The 18,864-nt window shown below is 38.1% G+C and overlaps 3 protein-coding genes and 1 long non-coding RNA gene across 6 annotated transcripts in view; 2 read left to right on the top strand and 2 right to left on the bottom strand.

Moving 5' to 3' along the window:
* The window catches only part of LOC145213531 (uncharacterized), a 133,994-nt gene that overhangs the window by 20,297 nt on the left and 94,833 nt on the right, over window positions 1–18,864 (top strand). The gene's annotated exons all lie outside the window — the stretch shown is intronic.
* Window positions 1–18,864, bottom strand: part of LOC145213619 (intelectin-1-like) — a 239,640-nt gene that overhangs the window by 130,862 nt on the left and 89,914 nt on the right. The gene's annotated exons all lie outside the window — the stretch shown is intronic.
* LOC145213630 (uncharacterized) overlaps window positions 1–18,864 on the top strand; it is a 50,478-nt gene that overhangs the window by 28,814 nt on the left and 2,800 nt on the right. The window contains exons 1-2 of one of the 2 annotated variants that reach the window (XR_013856865.1): window positions 17,978–18,064; window positions 18,402–18,487. The exons of the other annotated variant lie outside the window; for it this stretch is intronic. This is a non-coding gene — a long non-coding RNA (uncharacterized LOC145213630). Of the gene's footprint in view, window positions 1–17,977; window positions 18,065–18,401; window positions 18,488–18,864 lie in introns of those variants that run through there. 2 annotated transcript variants of the gene reach the window in all.
* LOC145238343 (uncharacterized) lies at window positions 1,207–13,923 on the bottom strand. The gene is made up of 5 exons (XM_080101482.1): window positions 13,879–13,923; window positions 13,320–13,499; window positions 12,946–13,130; window positions 12,483–12,597; window positions 1,207–1,429 (listed from the first exon to the last, which is right to left on the bottom strand). Exons 1-4 carry the CDS (start codon window positions 13,921–13,923, stop codon window positions 12,537–12,539), a joined length of 471 nt encoding a protein of 156 aa, XP_079957608.1. The 3' UTR covers window positions 1,207–1,429; window positions 12,483–12,536.

The following is an 18,864-nucleotide window of genomic DNA, read 5'->3' as shown; positions in this document are numbered from 1 at the left end:
AACATAATATATGAAGAAATATAACAACACCTGAGGAAAAACATTTGCATTTAGCTGATATTTTATGCAATTTGCAGTAGCCACGGATTCCTAAAATCATAATGCGATGAGAATATTGCCTAACCTCTTATTCCAAACATTTTTTGTAGGCTAATATGAAGTGAATTAAAGTTGACATAATCATTGAAATATTTGTTGCCAGTGCCAAGGTTTAAATCGAATTACGTGGTATTGTAATTAATACAAAGGTTTATTAGGCACGCAGGGAATGTGCTTGCAAATCAAAGTATACCTATTTGATCTTTATTTGCTATCTTGCCATTTTTGTAAGTAAATCTTGGAATACTTGTAAATTATCAGTGGCAGCCCTGGTGGCCACTAGTAACAGACAACGGCAAACTGTACCGCTAGAGGCGCTATGTGCCAACTCAATATCAACGCGCCTGTGTAGCATCTATGCCTGGAGCCTGAGTTATTGTCATGGGAATGTTGATAAACACACTTTTTCTAAGAACAGAAATCTTAAAGTTTTAAGTCAACTTACAGCAGCGACAATGTCTTCCAAAAAATAATTCTGCGACTCTTATTTATCTTTAATAGTTGTTGTTCTGCCAATTTGAACTGTCAAGCGAACATAACTTTGGCATGTAGGCTAATACAAAAATATTACTTTTAAGAATCTCGACAAATTCTTACTCTGTGTGGTTTTGATCTTCTTCCCAATAAGCTTGTGACCGCAGCATTTATTGATGAAAAATACAGTAATGCTATTCAATAGAGAAACAATATGGCGGAGGAAATAACTCGTGCAAAGTAAAAGCTGTTGTGTGGTGGAGTGGAGCAAAGAAGTACGAAGCAAGTTTAACTTAAAGTGGCTTTTTTAATAACCCACAGTAACCTTAAAGGATTTCTGTCACCGTAACAAGTATATACGTCATAGTACTTACACGTCATGCATTCTTGTAGGTTTTATAATTAGCAAACTCTCCTGCAATAAAAATAAAATAACTTCGTGAAACGGTTCTTAAGTTGCGGTGCAAAACACGTGAATGTGATCAAAATGTAAACATTTATAAAACCTTTACAACATAATTTTCCTGCACAGCACGGATAATGCCGTATCACGTTCGCTTGTTAATTCCACGATCACCTTATTCCTTCCAAATGCACCATTATGTTTGTGCACTGAATAACTTAGCGCAGTAATATGGGCATAACTTTGCTTACCAATGCAGCACAGCCTCAATAAAACAAGCTAGTGTAGATCTTGCAAAGTAAACGAGTTTTGCAAAGCCTGAATATCGCCCAGTTTTTGTGTTGCATTCAACAGTTAGTATTCTGTGGTGTGAAGCTTGGCTCGCAGTTGGCGGTTCGTCTCTTCCAGTTGAGGAATTTTGAGGTCATTGCTCGACTGTGCTCGTGTCGTGGCCTGAAATAATACAAAGTCGGTGAGAATGAAAACATTTGGATCATTACATGGTGATTGACAGAAAACAAACAAAGACAAAAACAGCTGTTGGCAAGTAAGCAACAAATGGCATTATCAAAAAAATGTTATTCTAGAGTCACGTTTAAATATGATTCGAAAGTTAAAAAAAGAAATAAAACACATAAGTAGTAGGAAGATGTTCAGTAGATTCCCAGGTTCCGTGCAAGACATCCGGTTACCTTGACCTTGACCTTGAAGACGTCTTAAGACTTCCGTAGGAAGTCTTGGCTACGTCTTGGTTTCCGACTTCCTCATCTTGAAGACGTCATGAAGATCCGGACTTCCCCATTCTTGAAGATCAGGACTTCCCCTGACTTCCGAAGGAAGTCTTACCTTGGTGAAAGTTTCAGGTGACGTTGTTCTGCAGGTGTTTATTACGTGGAATTTCAAAGGAAGTATGTGTAAGACTTGCGCAAGACCTGTGTGACCTTGTTTAACCATTTCGGTATCTGTGTTCAGGTGTTGTCGACCTTGGGGTGTAAGATTCTAGAGGGAATTGCTTTTGTGTGTGTGTGAATGCTTGTTTTCACATTTGTTTTGACGTAGTCAAATATATGTATTAATTTATTTGATTGGTGCAAGAAAGCGGGTCATGACTTTCAAAACAACCGAGTCAGTAAACCGACAATAGTTGGTGTGCGTCATAGACTTTTTGTGTTTCTAGTGTCGTCCACCAGCTGTCGTGTTTCACCGGATGAGCGAGCGCGCTCGCGCTCGTTAGGTTTATACAGGCATTGTTCGTTTTACGTGGAATTCCAAAGGAAGTGTCGTTTTCAAAGACTTGCGCGGGTCCCTTTGTGACCAGCACAGCGCCCCGATAAAACTTATTATAACATGTTTTGTTGCTGTGGAGTTTCTATGGATGAGCGAAAAACGCGTCGTCTACCAGCTGTGGTAAATCGCTGGATGAGCGAACGCGCGTCGCGCTCGATTGCGTATCGGATGAGCGGCGCGTCTCGTGCGCGGCGCGGTCTCGCGCGCGGCGTTTCGAATGCGTAATCCCGGTAGAAATTGTTTTTTCGTTTCGATCTTTTTTATTTCACACACACACACACACGTAAGCACACACACACACACACACACACACACACACACACACACACGTAAGCACACACACACACACACACACACACACACACACACACACACACACACACACACACACACACACGTAAGCACAATTAAAGCAGTTTTTGAAAAAGTTGTTGCACGAAGCGATCGTTTGCCCGGTAATTACTTGAAAAACAGTCTACAAATGCGTCAAGCGATATGTCACGCGCCATAGCCATAAGAAATAATATCACGTAATGGCCACACACCGTTGAATGAAAGCCTTGCAGTCTGACAGTGTTATAACACCAAGGATCGACGGCGTTCTCGGCCATGAATAAGTAAAAATCAGGATACAGCATCAGCTGTCGAAATAGATACCCTCTCCATCTTGATTGAAATAGGCCGCCACCCAATGTTCACCTTCTTCGTTTGAATTGTCTGTGTTAAACACGAAACCGCAAGAACCTGACTCGGTAATAATGTCTTCTAGTTGATCTTTAGCAAAAACGCCTCGAAAAATTCTTCTGGCTTGAGCATCGCCTTTCAGTATTGTCGATATCGTAATAGTGTTCATTGTTAAGCGGCGTAGTCAAACAGGACGTTGCGATCACGGTCAATTTCCAGAACGTTGTCGAACTCGGTGTAAATAATTACATTAACGGTTTCTGTCAATACAGACACAAACTGTAACTGCAAGCGGATATTACCTTGCTGTTTTAAAGCAAAAGTAGGTGTTTGCGACAAGTCAGGTGTCAAATCGAAAGCGTATAAACAAAAACCCGATTGTAATCCTTGCGCGAAATATCTAAGCCTTCATCATTAAAATATTTTCCAGTCGCGGTAAACAGTGACGTATAACAACGCATGTACTGATCGTTTTCATAATTGATCAACACTTTAGAGGGGAAAGATTTTGCACCCTTAAGCAATGCAATGCAGTTTACATTAAAATGTTGAAAATTAAACGGTTTTTTGGAATATTTCCCGTTAAAAGCACTGTTCTCCACCAATCCAATTACAACTCTCCGAGGTGTTTGGCCCATAAACAAATTCTGTTGGTTGAGATCCAGATTGCCACTTCCGACACTTAATATTTTGACGTTGCTTCGTCGTATCGGATAGAGTGCGTTTGATTTTAGTAGCGCTTTGACATGGGCGAGTTGTACTGTTGGATTGATTTTTAATTTGCGAATAAACAGACTCATATCGAGTACAGCGATTTTAAATGTCGCAGTGTCGACACACATTAAAGAAAATTCGTTTGAATTGCGTATGAAACGAAATTTGAGTCCGACTCCGTTCAATAAATATTTCTCCTGGTTACACAAGTCCAGATGCGGTTTGTCAAATAGATCAACCGTTTTGCTGCCGGCGATATACGACTTTCGGTTCGAAAAGCCCCCGTTAGCATTTCCTATCGTATCAAAATGGCCTGCAGTATCTTTAAAATAGAGTCCACTTGTTAAATGGGACTGTTTGGCAGCCGGTCCGAAAGAAAGCAAGGTTTCGATGTACGACCGATAAGCGTACGTGTTGGCTGAATTAGTCACCAACTTGTCGTTGACCGAAAGATCCAATTGAGAAAATATGCTGTTTGCGAAACAATTAATCGTAGACACCTTAGTGCCTGCGACCAAATCGCTTCCATCGGCTTGGGTTACTTTTAACCTTATTTGAAAGTACGTATGGAACAAGCCGATATATTCGTCACTGGCCGCTGCAATGTGGAATTCGATTGGCGACGTTTGACCGATGGTACTTATCGGTAGATATTCGGTAAAATAACCGTCTTGACAACTGTTTTAAAACGCTGGCACACAGAATAAGTCTAGTTCGCTTTTTATTCCCTCTTGAGATTTAGGGTGACACGACATAACCGATCTAACTGAAAATGTCGTCACGTTTCGTTCTCTTTGCCGGACGTTGGCGACGATTCGTCGACCTGTGTTATTGTCTGTTTTATTCTTTTTTGACGCAGTCGTTTTTGTTCTGGTGCGTTCCCTTGGTTTTCGAAGATTTTGTGTAAATATACCAAAAACGTTTTTCCCCGCCTCCTTGCTTCGTTGCACAGCTGCAGTTTTTGGATTTGCACCACCGATGACGTCACTCGCGAAATTAACACCAGACTTCAGTAACTGGCGTCCGACGGTTTTTGCTCCGCTTTTAAGCAAAGGAACAACAGACCTAGCGAGACCGGCCAAAACATTACCCAAACCGTGACCCCTCTGATTTGCGGCCCCCTGAAAAACGGGAAATCCCGTACCCGCTTGATTCATGTAGTACGATTGATAAGGACAGGACGTCGACATCGTTTCAAAGTTCATGTCTGTTTTATTGGACGCAAATGCACGTTAACCACGACGGTTCCACTCTCAAATGGTACAGATTTCCCAGTGGAGTTTCTAATATTGATTGTTAGCGAATCGAATATCGTTCTTTGCATTTTTAAATACCGCAATTTTTGATAGTGTCGATGTATAGTTTTAGTATAATTAACTCCGTCGGTTGCAATAGTCGCTAACAGCGGTGCGTGCACGTCACCGACCAAGCGTTCTTCGTGTAGATCACAATAAACATACAACATATGTTTTCCTTGTTGCAAATCGAGAGGTCTCGCCGCAACGTATGTACCGGCCGACAAATAACCTGTGTTAAAACCCATGATAGCGGCCAGTTGTGGGCTCAGTTTTAATTGATCGCTATGAACGACCAAACGAACCCGGGCCGTTGTGGCTATGTATCCAATAGTTACAACGCGTTCGGTTAATATCAAAAGTGTTCGCAACACCATGAGGAAATGGTTCACAGTATAATGACCGCCGGGCAATGAATAGCGATTTGTCCCTTTGGCATTTTTAATTTTCACCCATCCAGCGCCTGTTTGAATTGTTTGCCAAGTTTTCGGTAAATATATCTCGTCCAGTGCCAGTTCCCAGTTTCCATTGAGATTGAAAGTTCTCGGAAATTTTGTCATGTATCGTGTCAGTGTGTTGTCTGGAAAATAATCCATACTACTGTTGCTCGGGAGCGTTAAGTACATCGCTTCTTTGTGTTGCATTTCTTCGAAATCTAAATTTTGGATTGGGCAAGATATATCCCAGGCAGCTGCTTAGTAAACTTATCCACAGTTGTTTTTCGGGTTGATTTGGAACGGTAATATTATAAATACTAGCTATGACCACAGCGTATATTAAAGCAATCTGTGCAAAAAATAATATTTGAGAGCTTTTGACCAGCTCTTTAGACATCTTTGAGCGATGAGGCGTCGATCCAACTGTTGAAAGATTTTGAGTAACCGGCCCATTTCACTAGATATTTCTGCTTTCTTCTGGCTAAAATTTTCTCAATCCGAAAAAATTCCAGTGGTGTAACCTTTTGCAATTCGCTTTCGTAAAAAGTTTCTTGCAGAATTTCGCCACGTAAATCTTCAATTTTGTACACAGGCGGCTGCCCTGGTACTCGCTTTGTGACTCGAAAGATCTCTTCTGACCACTGAGCGCGAAAACCCTTGTCAAAAATTCTTTTGTAATGGGAAACTCTTACAGTATCTTTTGGTTGAAATTTTTGTTCACGAATCGGCTGAGGTTGACCGTATAATAATTGCCAAACCTGTTCCTGGTTTGCGTAGCTGACGTCAGAGGGCGCGCGACCTATGCTACGATGGTAGGTGTTGTTGTATGAAGAAATCAGGTGAGGTAGCGCGTCAACATAGCGCTGGGTATTGCGCAATGTCATGTAAAGAAATATTTTATTTTTAAAAGTTCTGTTAAATCGTTCAACAACGGAAGCTTTGGTTTCCTGATTGCTTGTCGTATAGAAATCAATTCCGTTGTCTTTAAGAAGAGTTTGAAAAGCTTTTGATTTAAATTCTAAACCGTCGTCTGTTTGCACATACAGAGGTTTATTTTCTTGTAAAATATTTGAAAACGCATCAATCATTGACTTCGATGTTTTGTTTTTAATTGGCTGGACAAAGGCAAATTTCGAGAAAACGTCTATACAAGTAAGCAAAAATTTCACGTTTTCATTGTACTTAGCCAAAGAGCCTACATCTAAAAGATCGGCTTGGTACAAAGAAGCTATCCCAAAAACAATCACTTGGCGTCAGGGGAAATTTCCGCCGCGCTTGCTTGTGTAGCGTGTAGGTGCGGTTACCGGATAACCACTTTTTTACGAACGATTTGTTTTTAATTTTACTATATCGTTGCAGTGCAGCTAAACCACCTAAACTGCCTGGATTTTTCGGTATGGTATAGGTATTATGCAAGGTCTGTTCCATTTCAGTAGGGCTTCCACTCTGGTGAATTTGAGTGCATAAAACGCCAGCGGTCTCTGTTTCCAACTAGATCCAAAGGTAAATTTAGTTCTTTCAAAGCATTGGCAAACGTTTGCCAACCATGGGGAGTGAATTTTTTTCTTTTACGCAAAACGTCCTGAACGAGGTCAACAATGTTTGTTTCGGGAACGACACAACCTTTGTAAACAATCTGGTTTCTGTCATTCCACTTTATATGTGAACAACGCTTCAGCTCATCCAATAAAACGCGATCCTTTTTCTGTAATGTTTTAGGTGTTGCCGCGATCACCAGTTCTTCGGTTTGTTGTTGTTGTTGTTGTTGATGTTGGTTGTTTTCTAGGGTATGATTCGGTACGCTTGCAGGTACCCTATCTGTCGGTTGCTGTATTTTCTTCTTCTTTTTCTTCTTATGGTATTGTAAGTATCGTTCAAGAACTTCCTGGTATCGCGATATTTTATCGTGATCGTTCAAGTCAGCTTGTTTTAAAATATTTTCCATTTCTTCATCCAGACGCGATAAAACTTTTGTTGTTGGAGCAGTATCCAAAGGTGGTACCATTCGAGGGTCGACAAGGACCATTTTCCGTACGGACATTATTTGAAAAGTTTTGTCACGCCGCCAATTATTGTCGGAAGCACACTGCCTATTAATGGACCTAAAAGCGCCGAAAGAAACCCACCCTTTTGATTAATCAGTTTTTTGAACAACACTCGGCAATACAATTAAGAAAATCTTTGTCAGCACCGTATAAAATCAGTTTCCTAATTCTCGGGGAACTCTTTTCCAGCGCCTGCAACACAGCGTGATTTCGTGTCAACAAGTCCGACGGCATGATTCTAAATGAATCAATATCACAGGTGTATTTCAATTTAAACCCGAGGTACATACACATACAACTCATCACCAGGAAAAAACCCTGTACGTAATCGTAAAGTTTCGTCCGTTTCCTGCTTCAAATCAATTAACAAATACCCATAAGCGTGCTTTGTAGCATCAATAAACGATTCCACAAGGACTTTTGAATTACCGGGGTACATTTGTCGGGCTAAATGATTAATCTGTGATTTATCTCGAGGATTCTTAAACAGAATTAAATAGTGTGCGTTTAACGAAATGGTTCTCTGTTCGCGTCCACAGTGAAAAATATTTTGAACTAAATAAATAACAGACAAATTTCTATGATGAGAGCCTTTCGTAAATAAATTAGTCACTATTTCATTAGTTTCAAGCAGTAAATCGTCAATGACACACACAGTATTTTCAGGTACATTTTTTATTTCAGTCAGCCCCTCATGAAATACTACATCGGGGAAAGTACGAAACCAGTTCTGAAATTCACCGTAAAACCAAAAAACATGTTTTGGAACTGGACAAAAAATTTCTTTTAGGTGACGAATAACATTTCGAGTGAAAAAACTTTTACCACATTGTGACGGGCCACTTACAATGATACTGCTCGGATGTGTACACTGCATTTTCAAAAGTGATTTATTTACACACTTGTGAGGTCTTTTTATCTGCGGCAAAGTCGCCTTCTTTTTTAAGGGCATCGTGGAACAATTTTTCTATGTCCTGCAAATCACTTGTCAAAGATTTACTGGTTTCATAAGATGCGGTGTTTGAGGCTATTGGTTTCAAATACGCTATAGGCGAATATAAAACGCGTTCCTTGAAAATTAATTATGCTCCATAATCGAGGCATTCTTTCTTTAATTCTTGGATACGTCCATAAACCGTCGTTTGACAGCTCGATCCTAAAATATAGATTATTTGCACTCGAAAAAAATTTTCGGTACATCTAGGAAACGCTATTAAATAGGACATTTCTTTGAAAATATATGCCGCCAAATTTTTCAATTGGTCGTAACCAAAAAATAAATTTCTTGATAGGCGGACGTGTAATGTGGCCAACCGAAGCTCACTATCTGCAATAAAGCAAGAAATTAAACGTGGCACAATTTAATCAAACAAAACAAACATACACTCTTACCTTGTCTTTCACGGTTTAAGTTCAATTCGGCAAATACAGCTTTGGCGGAATCCATGGTGTTTGTTTCAAATGCACGTTTCAACACCTAAATCGCGGCGGTTTTATGCATACGATTGGAACAGGTCTCAACGTGCCCCTGGTATTTGATTGCACCATTTCTCCCCGCTCCACACACAACAGAACCAGGGTATCAATGCAATGTAAAGAAACACAATATTATTCGATTAGCCAATCTAAATATAACAACGCGCAAGCTCGGATTTTTACTATAACCGAAAACCGACCAAGTTGTTATTGCGGGCAAACACAGGATTGCTGGAATCCGGCTGAAACTTTATCAGATATATGCTAAAACAACTTTGTTCGAATGAAAGAAAAACGTAATCCAGGCTCAAAATTGGACATTTATGATAAAGGATTATAAAGAAGCACAATAAATTACACTTTTTACAGGTAAAATTTATAAAATTTCGCTTCATAAAACGTCGCACAGAACATGAAAAGTTCGATTTATAGTTGAACCGGCTCTTCCAATTGTTGCATCACATTTTCTTACGATTGCACCATTGTGTGAAAACAGGGCCCTCAAGAGAAGAAACAAATATGCTGGTACAAGTCAATTTCTGCCCCCCTTTACTAAAGTCATGTCTATAATAGTTTATTCAGTTGGGGAATAGTTTATGCTCCGAGGATGTAATGAACAAGCATTTAATACGTTTATGCGTCCATGAGAACAAACAAAATCAGGTTGGCCATTGGAAATAAGTGCGTAGAGATTCTTTGAAAAATGCTTTTAATTTGACAAATACAAAGACAGAACACCAACCTCCTCAAATGTAAACGTCTTCACATACATACACACACACACATAGATAGCTGTCCCTTTTTAAACTTTAGCAAAATGATCCAAAGAGGTATCTCGCTTATAGTTACAAAGCTGTGACCAAACCAAATACGTGTAACAAATACCGTTTTAACGTCATAGAACGTGCAGAAACACTTGTAGTAACACAAATGTGCCCTTAACAGGCAATCGCTTGCCACATAGCCGCAATCAGATACATACCGAAAGCACATTCGTGATGGCTATGCCCAAGACAACAATACACCGTATCAAGATGGCCGCAAAACAACAGACATAGTAAAAGATAAAACCTTGACCATAATGCACAGTATAAGCCAACCAAAGTGTTCAGCATTTAACTATACGCCAGTTCTTTCATGTTACACCACAATAATTACACGACTTCCTTACTTACCAAACAACGGACACAGCTGTGACATACCAAAACTAGGACCGGCTTGAAAAAAAAATTTTTTTTCGGTCATGTCCGGGTAATTTCGCTACAACTTACGCATGCGCCGACGTAACAATAAAAAACGTGTAGAATACGCAACGAAGCATAGAGTTGCACTAACAGAGGGTTACCAGACATCCGACCGAAGTTTCCCGGACTTGTCCGAAAATACCGCGTAAAATCTAAGTCCGGAAATAATTTGCAAAAACATTCTTAACCAGGCAGTCGAACCGCTTGTCATATCGGTTCAGGTTCGGTTCGGGTTCACTTTGTTTTTAGGGTTTTGGGTTCGGCTCAGGTTTTAATAAATCTATGTTTGTGGATTCGGGTTAGGGTTAGGGTTAGTAAATTGCCGAGGTGTAATTCACATTTTGCGGACCAATTTTTTTCAAATTCTTTTAGTTTTTCCCCGGAACTAAGAATGGAATTTACGTGGCACTAAGTAGCAAAATTTTTGTTGGCAATACATTTAGGTAATAACTACTTCTTAACTTGTTGTGAATAATTTAGAAACACGCTAACACAAAGGTGGATCCAAATTTTCATGCACGCCGGCAATTTCATGTGTAGGCTTTACTGTTAAATACACAATTTTGTGACTAAAAGAGAACGAGACTTCCTATTTCGGCCAAAATGCGGCCGGCTCGAGTTTTAATATGAAATCGAACGCCATATCCGTACAATTAAAATTTTAATAGGTTCGGCGCCAACAGACACAAAACAGCTGTGCACAGCGCCCCGATAAAACTTATTATAACATTTTTTGACTTAGATAATGTTCTTATGGCTATGGCGCGTGACATATCGCATTTGTAGACTGTTTTTCAAGTAATTACCGGGCAAACGATCGCTTCGTGCAACAACTTTTTTCACAAAGGGACCCGCGCAAGTCTTTAAAAACGACACTTCCTTTGGAATTCCACGCAAAACGAACAATGCCTGTATAAATCTAACGAGCGCGAGCGCGCTCGCTCATCCGGTGAAACACCACAGCTGGTGGACGACACTAGAAACACAAAAAGTCTATGACGCACACCAACTATTGTCGGTTTACTGACTCTCTTGCAACAAACAAATAAATTAATACATATATTTGACTAAGTCAAAACAAATGTGAAAACAAGCATTCACACACACACAAAAGCAATTCCCTCTAGAATCTTACACCCCAAGGTCGACAACACCTGAACACAGATACCGGAAAGGTTAAACAAGGTCACATAGGTCTTGCGCAAGTCTTACACATACTTCCTTTGAAATTCCACGTAATAAACACCTGCAGAACAACGTCACCTGAAACTTTCACCAAGGTAAGACTTCCTTCGGAAGTCAGGGGAAGTCCTGATCTTCAAGAGTGGGGAAGTCCGGATCTTCAAGACGTCTTCAAGATGAGGAAGTCGGAAACCAAGACGTAGCCAAGACTTCCTACGGAAGTCTTAAAACGTCTTCAAGTTCAAGGTCAAGGTAACCGGATGTCTTGCACGGAACCTGGGAATCTACTGAACATCTTCCTACTACTCACATACCACTTTGCTGTTTACACTATTTTAATTCGATTTTCTGCTGTAATTTTAAGTGGAATAAATGTTCATTTTTTGAAGAAAGTTTTGCTATAGATTACAAGTACTCATCATATTATAAAAATATGCGGACTAAGAATATATGTCCCTGCAGGGAAGGCAACGCTTTGCTAGTCGGTTTGCGAAATATAATCATGCCAGGATTTTGACTTATAAACTGATAATACTTCTTTGAAATCAATAAAACACAGCACACCGAATTATACTTTATTTTACTATTGTACATAAATTCGGTAAAACGTTGGGATTATCTGCAAGCCGACCAAAGCTACCGATGTTATTACGAGTCAATGACATCTACGCTTACGTGGCTCTCCTGGACCGGTGGTATATTTTTAACCATGATCTCAGGCGCCTTCGGTTCCTCACACTGCGAGCAAAAAATACCCACAGACTCAAATCAAGATGGCAGTTTTTGAACACTGACCTTGTTTAAAACAGAAATTCTAGAGAGCTTGCAAAATAAACTAAGGCTTTAATGTTTTCTCTATTTTGCGCAAAAGCCTTTTTCAGAAATACAAAAACATTATTGTTATGCTGGTAAATGGAAAATCTCTAGTTATTAAACCATTCAAAAAGCCACCAAATCGTAATTAAAACAGATTGTGAGCAAACTACCTCAGGAGGGAAAAGTGTGTTTAAAAACAGTGTTCAGTCCACTTTATTAGACTTTCCATTTTTGCTTTAATATGACATTATAAAATTTTACTTTACCCTTGAAGGTCATTGCGATTTTTTGTTCAATTAGGTGCAAAATTAATGAGATTTGTCAACCTGTAATTTGTTGGTGAGGTCGTGACATTTGCGTCTGTTCTGTGCGAGTTGAGACTAGAGATCTTTAATCTTGTCTTCGTATCTCTCCACTGCGCTCTTCGTTTCTTCCTTCCACCTGAAATGCACACAGACCACCGTCGATTTGATGTGTTTGAAAGCAGATCAACATCCGTGTTCGTCTAAACACTGCGCGGCATGATCTTGCCACAACTGTTGACGTTAAACCGAACAATTCGTTGGCGGCGCTTTCCAGTTAAGGCGCTTCTTATTCTGCCCCAAATAGCCACAGGATAATTCATTAGGTAATAACGATTAAATATTGAGCTGTAATGACCTGATATTGCGCAACATGTATATTATATTGCCAAGCATTATCTCATATTGCATCATCTTTCACTGTGCTTTATCTCATTAATGTTGAGCAATAATCGCTGGTTATTGCGCAATCCTGAACCCAAACTACCTGGCATTTATCCTTTGCTGGTCAGCTAACATTTTGTGAAGTTGGCGGACACTGTTGTGGTTTGTATCATCCACGCTCTTCAACCGACATTGCAGTTGCTTCTTCTCACATTCCAAGGCGTCTTTACTCGTTGTAAACTCCTTAACCGCGTTCAGTCGAACTGACCTTGCCTCAGCTTCCAGTTTCTGACGACAAATGTTCATTTTTAACTCATTCTTGATTAAATCCATCAGTTTCAAGCCGCTTACAACTCTGTTTCCACCAACAACATGGTCTGATGCATTAAACACAGCTCGCATATACAAGTAGCTTTTACAAAACGTCACGCCCCTTTTTCCACCAATCACATCCTGTTAACGATCGGCCACGCCCACCTGTATGTGATGTTTGCTTTGATTGACGGTTTCGAGAAGATGAAGTCGTTCGTGTTGCGATTCCTCTATCTCACGTTGAATCCGGTTTACTCTCTGCTCCAGGGATTGGTTGGATGAGAGGAGTCTCATTTTCTCGTCTTCACTCTCTATCCTGGAGCGCTTCAGTCGATCTTCCAGTGACTTGGAAAGAAATTATGCTGATTGATTGGTTTTAAGTAATTTTAAGTCACATTTATTTATTTAAGTACGTTTTACTCAAAACTTAATCCGAAAACGACTGGTCTACCCGTCCATAAAAATATATCAATTTCTTTGAATAATAATAACTAGATGATACAAAATTCATTTTTTTGTCATCTCAGAGCACAAAAAACAATTTTTATTTATTTTATGTCAAGCAACGAAGTGGAAATTGTAATTTGTAATCGACTCTCTACTGCAAAAACAACTCTCACCAACCAGTAAAGCTCATAAATTTTGTGCTTCTTTTTTAACATATCTAGAGGAAAATTCTGTTAATTTTTTAGCTTCGTTTATTTCAAACAATTTTGTAACATACCTTTTTTTGCTCCTGAGTTAACGGACGTTTCCTTATCTTGTACATTATAAAGATAAATTATAAACTTATATTTCCGACTATAGACACTGACAATACCAACATCTTCACTTTGGGGTGGGGAAGATATCTTATTTTCCGAGACCCGTACTCACATTCCAGACAGGTTTATTTCAAAACATAGAGCAGACTAAAATAACAACAAAATGAGGAACTTTTGTAGTTCTTATGCGAAATGCGTTGACACCAAAGCGTCGAAGGCGTTATTGCTCCACAAGTGATTAAAAATAAATTTATATCGATTCGCAAGTGGGCGCACCGAAGTCAGCAGCAATAGGGTGCCAAAGATGCTGTTGTGACCTTTAGTAACCCAGGAGTATGATTGGTGGCTAGATCTTATAGCACCACCAGGTGACGAAAATGTGGACAGATTAATTTGCCAGTGGGTGCAAGAAAGATACAAAAGGCGGGACCTCCAAACGGCATTACACCAAAAACTCAAATGCAACGAGTGCTTGCTTACGTCAGAATACTACACAAGGGTTTATAGTTAACTTTTTCAGTGGGTTAAATCCATGATAGAGTGTAAACTGTCAGTTGACTTTATGTATTCGTGATGTTTGTGAGTCGTGAGTGAGTGAGTGAGTGAGTGTTATGAAAAACGCAGTTTGATTGGCGACAGCTACTGTCTACAAATCTCATTACTTTATCACATTTTAACTAATGGAATAAAATGTGTTTGGTCAGTAAGAATGAGAGGTAGCTGTTAAGCATGTTACGATTTTGTCTCCTCTTCTGTGTTAAAATAAACAACAAATTTGTTTTGTTGGTTGGAAGGGGTTTCCCCAGGGTTTTTTATGTCAACATTTTCCTGCGCAAGTCAGTCTTTTGCAGCAATTTTGAACTTGATTTTGTCTCCTTTGTCTCTTCACCGCTTTCGAACATAAAAATGTTTCTACGTTTTTTCAACAAAATGATTTTGTGATGCAAAAACAAAGTCTTGATGAGTTACCGTTTTACTGTATTTTGTCAATATTCCTGTGTAGCGACCCCGACGCTTGCTGGATCTGATTCTTCAATTGAAGTCCGTCTGTGCACAATTAAATCCGTAGTGACTTTGTATTAAAACAAGAGTTGGGTTGAGTTATAGTGATATTAATAGTGATATGGTATCGCTCAACATGTATATATACGTACAATTGTCAACGACAAACAGTCAACAAGAGGTGATAACATATGGTATACAGCTGTGTGGAATTACATGCTTGAGGTGTTGATTGATTTACTTGTCAAATACGTTTGTACGTCAGCGTGATATTGTGTGAAGATGTTAAGTGGAATGACCGTAGTATGTTTGACAAATTATATATTCTTTGTTTGGAACAATTGCAACGATCCATTTATACACTAAACAGTATTTTTGTGTATTTAAATTTGCTTTGGCCAACATTTTGCTTATCCCATGTTATCCAGATCTTTTTGTAACCATTGTTTTCATGTATCTTTTTAACACTGGACTATGCTGCTTGACTGTTATGTTTTGGGCATTGAGGTTGTTTGTTTTAGTCTCTCTGGATTGAGTTCTTGGCAGGTGAGAATGTTGCTGAAAGTTTTAGTTTGTAGCTGATGTGCAGAAGAGTCTGTAGTTGAACAGAACGGTAAAAAGCTGAATTTGACTACATGTGAATTTTATATCTCCAGGTTAAAAATGTAAACAGTAGATATTCAAAAACAGCTATTCTCTGCCTACGATTTTTTGTTGATTGTCGACAGTGGGATATGCCATTCGTTTTCATCCAAAATCCGTTACAAAATTATTGGTTTTTTATTTTTATTTCTGTAACTCATTCTAAATGTTTTAATTTTTTGTCCTTTGGTTTTGATTTAACCAAAATTTGATTTTACCTTCTTGGGACACTTTTATTGTCCACAAATTGAACTAGTTTCTTGCCTATTTTAAATTAGGGAGTCGAACCGGAACTGAACCTAAATCGGCAAACAAATTTAAGAGAAAGATACCCTTGTTTTTATATGATGTGTTTTCTTCTTAGCAGCAACTGTGGGAAATTCTTACCCTTGTCATATAAAATTTGTTCCAGGATGAAAGCCACTGCAAAATTATTGCAAAAAAAGTGTACAAATAATTGATTGCCATGGTTTTAACAGGGCAACAACATTTCCCTAATAGTTTATTTTTGATGTTAATCATATTTTTCTAAAGCAAAAACTGGAATAATTTCTAAATTGTTAGAAACATAATATCTAAATTTTCGTGCTTACAACATAAGTGTAAGTTTATTGCAGTTTATTTATGATTTATGACATTTTGTACAAAGAAATTATGGATGCTTTGTCGTCACTCAGAGTTCAAAAGCACACAACAGAAAAGCAAGACACATTAGTTATTGCCTGACTTCAATTTTAGTTTAAATGGAAGTGAAACTCATACAATTTTTATGAAGTTTGGTGCAACAAATGGCAGACTATTATTTGAGCACTGTAGTAGATATTTCCATGTCTTTGGCACTTGCTGGACAAATACAATATTCCTGTAAACCTGAAAATGTGTATTATCAATTTTATTCATCTTGTTTGTATTTTATATCTAATGACACAAATTTATTCTGTTTTGAAGTTATTCTTGTCATGATTTATTCGACATAGAATTGTTTTTGACTTGTTGTAGTGCATGATTGCTTAGTAGCATTTTGTTGCACCGGCAGACCGATTGTAATGTCAATATTTGTTGCCACAAAGCAAATATGCTTTGGCATTCTAAAGCAAACAATAAACCACTCTGGTGCTTTGCTGACTGTAACAAGTTTTGTGGGTGGGTAATGTACTGTTCTGGCAAAGTTTACTTGGCACCCAAAGTCTTTGGACAATGTTCTGTTTTTTCTTCACTGAAGTCATTTGACCTTTTTGTGTATTTAAATTAGATGTGCTAAATCGCTTGTTATTGGTTGTTTAGCTAATAATAGCAATAATTATTTCAAACTGGCTAAATAACTGCCCCTGTTTTATGCTACAATAACAGTTTAGTTTTTTATAACTATACTTCTGCCTGTATGGGGAAATTTTTAACCACTACAAAGTTTCTCAAATGGGTTAACACATTAAATTATGTGTCATGAAATGGCTACTTTTGCACCTTTTACACACTACAGGTCATTTCATAGTTTAATGTTTTAGTCTTATGAAGTACGCATTGTTTTAAAGTTTGTGCTCAACACAAACTTACTCTGTTTTGGAATGTAAGTAAATTTTTTAAGTAGGTATTCTTTTCAAAACGTAATAAAACTTCCGTGGTCTTTGTTGTTTGTCTATTACATTTTGTTGTGCCAGCAGAACTAGGGTCATGTCAATATTTGGCACAGCAAGACATTGAATTTTTTTTTAATTTTGTGTGCAAACTATTTTTTTTATTTCTAACTTATGTGTACAAGTATTGTATTGCTCTAACAATTGTTTTGGGGCCCAGTTGTTTCTACACTTATGTTGTTATGCTTGGTAAACAAAGATATAAGTAATGTTTATGGAAAGATGCAGTGTTTATAAATTAAAATTTTGCTTTACAAAGGTCATTTCACCTTTTCGTCCTTTCTGCTTATTTAAATGGACTAAATTGCCTGTTATATCGGTTATTCAGCTGTTGATAGCAATAATTATGTCAAAATTGTGAAATAATTGCCCCTGTTTTATGCTACAATAGCAGTTTAGTTTTTTTAACCATACTTCTGCCTGTATATGGCAGTTTAACCACTAAATTTTTCAAAAACGGGTTTACTCATTAAACTCTGTATCATGAAATGGCTACTCTAGCACCATTTACAAACATGCAGCTCATTTCGTAGTTTAATGTTACATGATTATGAAGTATGCATTGTTTTGAAGTTTGTGCACAACACAAATTGTCTGGATGACCCAGTTGGGGACCCAGTTGTTTTTTACCCGTATTTTGTTATGCTTGGTAAACATAGAGATATATATGGAAATATATGGAAAGATGAAGTGTTTATAAATTTGACTTGGTAAATGTTTCTGCCAGATAGCTTAGTTAGTTTGTTATACAACTTTCATGCATACAAAGTTTACACTGTTGTTTGCTTTCCCTTTTCAACAATGTCTGAAAAAATAATGAGACAACCTGCATCAAGCATGGAAAAGCCTGAGCTACATTAGTGCAAAGGTGACTCACATACGTTAATTGTAAAATGAGTTAAACTGCAACCACTGCTGTCAAATTGCTTTAAGTAAATCAAAATAAACAAATAATTTACCAAAACTAGTAAATTGTGAAAAACAAACTAACTTTAATTATTGTATTCTAGATATACTTAAGTATTATCTTGTGCATACACAGTGTCACTTGTTTTCAATGAATAGCACATAACAATGTATTTTTGTTGTAAAAGGGAAAATACAATTCAACAGATGAATGGCTAGTGAAAATCACTGGGTTTTTATTTAGGTTAGTGGGGTCTTTTAGATGTAATACAGAATTATCATAGTATTGTCATTTTTAGGACAATCAAACTTCTAGCGAAATTCCACCGAAAACTACCCAACCATTGTATACTACTAGCCCACCATCTTATACGAGCTGGTGAAGGTAAGGAAATTTGCTGAATAAGTAGCATTGCTCAAACTGATACAAATTTCAAGATCAACGGTAAAGTTTAGTTTAAAATACAATAAAAAAAGCACCGAGAAAAAAACTGGCAAAACTGCATTAACTTAATACAGGAGAGCACAGTCATAAAAAATTGCTGAAAATAATTTTATTGCCTTTACAATGAGTAACTGTGTTATGAGCGCAATTGGGTAATTTGGAACAAATGCCACAAAGCAACTTGGTTTTGTTTTATAAAGCTTGCGCATTTGATGGATACTTATGCATATTAAACTGGTTGCTCTTCTGTAGTACAACAGGTGTTATGCTTGTGTGGTGTTAAAAAATAACCCAGACTTATAAATGCCAATGTTTAC

This window comes from Phallusia mammillata, chromosome 1 (assembly GCF_965637545.1).
Source record: "Phallusia mammillata chromosome 1, kaPhaMamm4.hap1.1, whole genome shotgun sequence".
NCBI lineage: Eukaryota > Metazoa > Chordata > Ascidiacea > Phlebobranchia > Ascidiidae > Phallusia > Phallusia mammillata.
Note: the sequence above shows the minus strand (reverse complement) of the source record. Positions and strands in the feature narration are given on the sequence as shown.

What these genes read in the sequence shown, in the direction of transcription:
- LOC145238343 (XM_080101482.1), bottom strand. Translation starts at nt 13,923, where the DNA reads ATGTACAAGATAAGGAAACGTCCGTTAACTCAGGAGCAAAAAAAG. An exon ending in TAACTCAGGAGCAAAAAAAG is followed by an intron (nt 13,500 to 13,878) that starts GTATGTTACAAA and finishes TTTCTTTCCAAG; the next exon opens with TCACTGGAAGATCGACTGAA. An exon ending in AAAGCAAACATCACATACAG is followed by an intron (nt 13,131 to 13,319) that starts GTGGGCGTGGCC and finishes ATTTGTCGTCAG; the next exon opens with AAACTGGAAGCTGAGGCAAG.